This window comes from Oryzias melastigma, linkage group LG22 (genome assembly GCF_002922805.2).
Source record: "Oryzias melastigma strain HK-1 linkage group LG22, ASM292280v2, whole genome shotgun sequence".
Lineage (NCBI taxonomy): Eukaryota > Metazoa > Chordata > Actinopteri > Beloniformes > Adrianichthyidae > Oryzias > Oryzias melastigma.
In genome coordinates this window covers 15,754,977-15,759,553 of record NC_050533.1, presented here as the reverse complement: position 1 = coordinate 15,759,553, position 4,577 = coordinate 15,754,977, and the positions used below count along the sequence as shown (strand labels likewise).

The following is a 4,577-nucleotide window of genomic DNA, read 5'->3' as shown; positions in this document are numbered from 1 at the left end:
AGGATTTTAAGATGGATTTCTACAGATGTTAGTGCATCCATATTTCCTGAGCAGCGTAATTTATTTTTATGATTTTGCTACTGCATTAAGCTAATTGGGTGCAGTTTAAAAGCAAAAGTTAATGTTATGATGATAGATAGAGCAAAAATAGAGATGTTTTGATATTAATGAAGTCTTTCAGAACACTATTTCTTTTCATCCGGTCGGTCGGTCGGATGAATGCTTAAGGATTGTAATATTAGCTTATGAGGCAACAAAAATAGTTTTCTACTCTTCTATTATCATTTCATATTATTAAGTGTTAATCAAGCAAAAATACATAGGAATTATTGTGCAACATTTCTGATAAATAATCTCACAAATCCTTTTTGGAATATTAGCTCTACTTTCAGAATTTTAAGTACTTTAGTTTATTGTATTATAGAATAACCCCATTTATTTTTCTCACTTACCTACATCCTATAGTGTCTCTAACATTTTATTTAATAAAAAAGGTGCAATTTCTGACAAAGCAATCCACATTATTAATAAAATGTATTTATGTTGATTAAATATACATTTTTAATTGATTGTTTAAAATAAATAAAAGAATAATTACACCTTTTTTTGCAAGATTAAGTATCTTGTCATAAATTATGACGATGGTGTTCTTAAACCATCACAACAGTTTAATATTTCCATGATACCATAAATACAAAATAAGAAAATGGAAAAACAAAGTTTTATTTCATTTATATGTGATATATCCCTACTTGAGGAACATAAATAAATAAAAACAAATTAATATGAATACCAAAGTATTCACTCTCAAATCCAAATATCTGAGTTATATTTCTTAGGTGCATATTTTCCTCTTTTTTTCCCCTTCAGTCTACATATCTTCTATATTTAACTATTTTAATAAAAATGTAGCAAGGCAAAGTATCAGGAAGGGAGAAAATACTCCAGACAAAACTGTGCTTCTGTCCCAGCATGCAACAGGGACACTTTCTTTAAATGAAAGAAAATACCATAACTATAAATGATTCTCATTTAAAATTATGGCAAAACCAGATTTCTTTCTTTATTTAAGAATTGTTTGATTTTCTCTTAGGACAAAGCAAAAGATGAAGTAATTTGTCAGATATTTGAAAAAGAAAAAGTGGTGTAAAATAGCTCACAGTGTGATTATATTGTATTAAAATATTTGCTCACACACTTATCTAAAAATTTCAAGAATATTTCAAGTCATTCATCTTTGTGGAAGAAATATGTAACAGACCAAATGTAAATTTTTACCAAATTAAATTGAACTTAAAGAAAAACAGAGACTGGTGTAGAAAATAAAGGAAATTAAATTTTCAAGGTCCAAATAGAAGACAAAAATATGCATAAACTGCTTTCTGAAACAAGAAGGCTCTTTAGTTTAAATAGAATAGAAAAAAAAGGAATAGAATGTTTTTGATCCCATAAAAAGGGGGAATCACCTTGATATTATGGTTGTATTAAAAAACAAGTTATTTTGTGATTATTGATTGTGACTTTAAAAGCCAAGTTTCCAAATCATTGCGTCAAAGGTTACACATGTAAAACACAATAAAAACTTCAATAATAAACCACAACTTATTTAAGGACAAACTTTATTTGCAGTTTGCATGGAAAACATTAAAACTATATTAAGAAGTCTCTTTTTTATGGCCTTTTACCAAAGTTGAAAAGAAAAGCTGTAAATTAAATGTTCTGCACAATTAACGGATTTAGGCATGGAGATAACATGTTTTTTTTTAAGCTTTTTTAAAATTATTTTAAACCATTTTGATTGCATTTCTTTTGTCTCTCAGTAAAGCATTTTAAAGGCTATTGGAGTGAGAGTAAGGTGCTGCACAAACAATAAAGCCTCTTGCATGTAAGGAGGAACTTGGCAGGAAAAATGGTTTCCACATCGATAAAGCTCTAGAATTTATACATGAGTGATCAGCTCTGGGCTTATTAGGGACAAACTGACCTGCTTATATCACAGAGCCAATTCACTTATCAGCCAGCAACCATCTTTAACCAATTCATTAAAATATGTCACTTTAGGGGCAGAACAATTATGAACATACAAGGATATTTTAAATATTTTTTCTTACAGTAAAACTATGATCACACCATCAGAAGACCCCATTAGTAATCATCACACCATTACCTGTGTGCTGTCTCTCTTATGCCCCCTACTGGCGGTGCAAAACCCTCAGTCTCACCATGCATCAATAACACACGTCATCTGTGAGGTGCTAAGGGGGTTTATTAGGCATGAAAGGACCATTAGTTCAGAATTTAGACAACTATTTCACTGAATACATTCTGACTACCATGAAATTCTTTACATGAAAAGACAAAGCTGAATGATAAAAGCTGTAAAAGTAAACGGCACTTCTGAAAGGCAGTTTTAGAGAACAAAGCAGTAAAACAGATAAAAATTAAAATTGGAAAAGTAAATCTTTACAGGAGACGAGAAGTCGCAGTGAAAAACTATGTTAAGCAAAAAATCTACTCACAATGAAACACTTAAAAAAGCTTCTATAATCCACTATTTACATATTTAAACCTGTTTGTTTGTGTATTCCACAATTTATTCAGATTTTGTCCCAAAAAAAAAAAAAAAAAATCAGCAGGAGTTTCTTCTCACTGTGTTTTAAAACAAACAAACTTTGGTTCATGTGTTCACAGCTTAAAGATCTTTAAACCGTTTTAAGAAATTGAAATTCTCATAAGCATGAACAGTCATCACATGATATAAAGTCAGACTCAATCAAATATGTGAATCAAACTGACGGTTGGTCTGTTTCCGGTTTGGAACTTTGCGAGTGCTGACCCATCTTTAGGAAGTATCGTTCAGCGCGCAGCTCCTCGAAGCAGAACTCCGTGGCGCCTCTGAGCAGCAGCTCTTTACAGTACATGCTCTGCTCCTGCACTTTCCCCACTTCTGCTTCTCTCTGGAGCTGATGATGGTCCTGCAGTCTCTTCAAAGGAGTTTCTTCTTTGGTTGGCTTGCGCGCCGACAGAACTGTGTTCACTGCCGGGTTGATCTTACACGGGGTCCTTAAGGAGGAAAGAGATGCTCATGTTTTATTCTGGTTTACACCAAACTGATTTGATTCACATTTGGAGTTCAGAGAGATTTGCTGTGTGGTTGCCGAGTAGACTCACATTATTGGAGGCTGGGTTGACTCCTCAACAAATGGTTGAAAGGTTGGTTTTGGAGGCGGAGGAGCCATAACTGTATGTCCAAATTTTGTTTTTTGTGGTATCTGTGATTTATTTAAAAATACAAATAAGCTGTTTTCCCTACACTGAAATATTTACTCTTAAATACGTCATATTGTCCTACCTTTACGTCACACCATCTTTCAGCCTTCTGCTCATTCTCTTTTGCTCTTGATGTAGGAGGAGCCGCCCAAGGATCCGGGGCAGGTCCTGACGACCCGGCGCTCTGGTTTTTGTTCTCGTCAAAGATCACCAGTCGACTGTTGGAGGCGTTACCGAGAACTGGGGCACCACGGGACTGCAGGCCTCCAGAAATGCCTGCCCACAGAGCCATCAATAATTCAAATATTTTCAAAAAATAATTTCAATATTAATGCGGTTGGAGCGCTGGTTATATCAGATCACTTTTTTTTTCGTACTTTTGATCGCTGGCCCAGTTCTGTTGACAGGAGCGACGGCCTTTTTCTTTCCTCTGTGTTTGAGGTCCGCCAAAGAAACTCTCTCGGGTTGTTGGGGCTCGTCGTCGCTGCTGTCATCATGCACAGTCATCATTACCTGCCGGGACACACGTGCCTGCAGAGCCCTGTAAGCAATAATAATCGATGCACAACTGAAGAAGAACTGACAGAAGATAGTTTTAATGCAAATTTCATGGCATACCTGTGAAACTGGAGAAGCTTGTCATGTGGCTCTGCACTCCGACTGAAGCCTTCTTTATAGACAAGGTCTGCTTTGCGATGGTTGCCCTGCTTTTCATATTCTTCAGACCAGGCAATATAAAGGGAAGCCTGCATCACCCCTATTCCCTGCGCTTGCATGTACCTGTAAATGTCCAGGGGCTCTGGGCAGTTTTCTGCCTGTAACGGACAAACATGTCTTAAACATTAGAAAACAGAAGCATTAACAGAAGGCGAGACGAATCGTAAGTTAATAGCACGTACAAATTTGATCCAGAGGTCAACATAGCGAGGATCGTTGTTGTATTTTTTGTCGTCAGCGAATTTGGTCACAACTTGCTCCAACAGTGTTGTGAGGTTACTTTCTTTTCCACCCTGTGGGAAGGTCTGCTCTGTCCACTTTATATATCTGTAAGGAGTCAAAGGTCAAAGACATTTCAGCTATAGAGCTTCAAACATAGCAGCTTTTGAAAAATCTATGGTCATTTAAAGATCTTTAAAATCAACCAACTTAATTAGTCTGGCAAAACTAAATAAAAATGTGTGTTTAGTAAATTGTGATTTAAAATTAATTTAAGAACAAGGGGTGCCACAATTCTCGGTTCAAAACCAAACTTTGTGTTACATCATTCAGCCGAATGAAAGTGAATTGTTACATATGCAATATTTTTA

General features: G+C 35.3%; 1 protein-coding gene across 2 annotated transcripts in view; it reads right to left on the bottom strand.

Annotated features, from left to right (window-relative positions):
• Positions 1–2,246: 2,246 nt before the first annotated feature.
• The window catches only part of bub1bb (BUB1 mitotic checkpoint serine/threonine kinase Bb), a 4,391-nt gene continuing 2,060 nt past the window's right edge, over positions 2,247–4,577 (bottom strand). For both annotated transcript variants that reach the window (XM_024264693.2, XM_024264742.2), the window contains exons 4-9: positions 4,170–4,314; positions 3,889–4,085; positions 3,648–3,811; positions 3,353–3,546; positions 3,172–3,272; positions 2,247–3,063 (exon numbers count right to left, since the gene is read on the bottom strand). In XM_024264693.2, the coding sequence (XP_024120461.1) occupies positions 2,787–3,063; positions 3,172–3,272; positions 3,353–3,546; positions 3,648–3,811; positions 3,889–4,085; positions 4,170–4,314 (1,078 nt within the window). In that variant the 3' untranslated portion in view covers positions 2,247–2,786. The remainder of the gene's footprint in view (positions 3,064–3,171; positions 3,273–3,352; positions 3,547–3,647; positions 3,812–3,888; positions 4,086–4,169; positions 4,315–4,577) is intronic.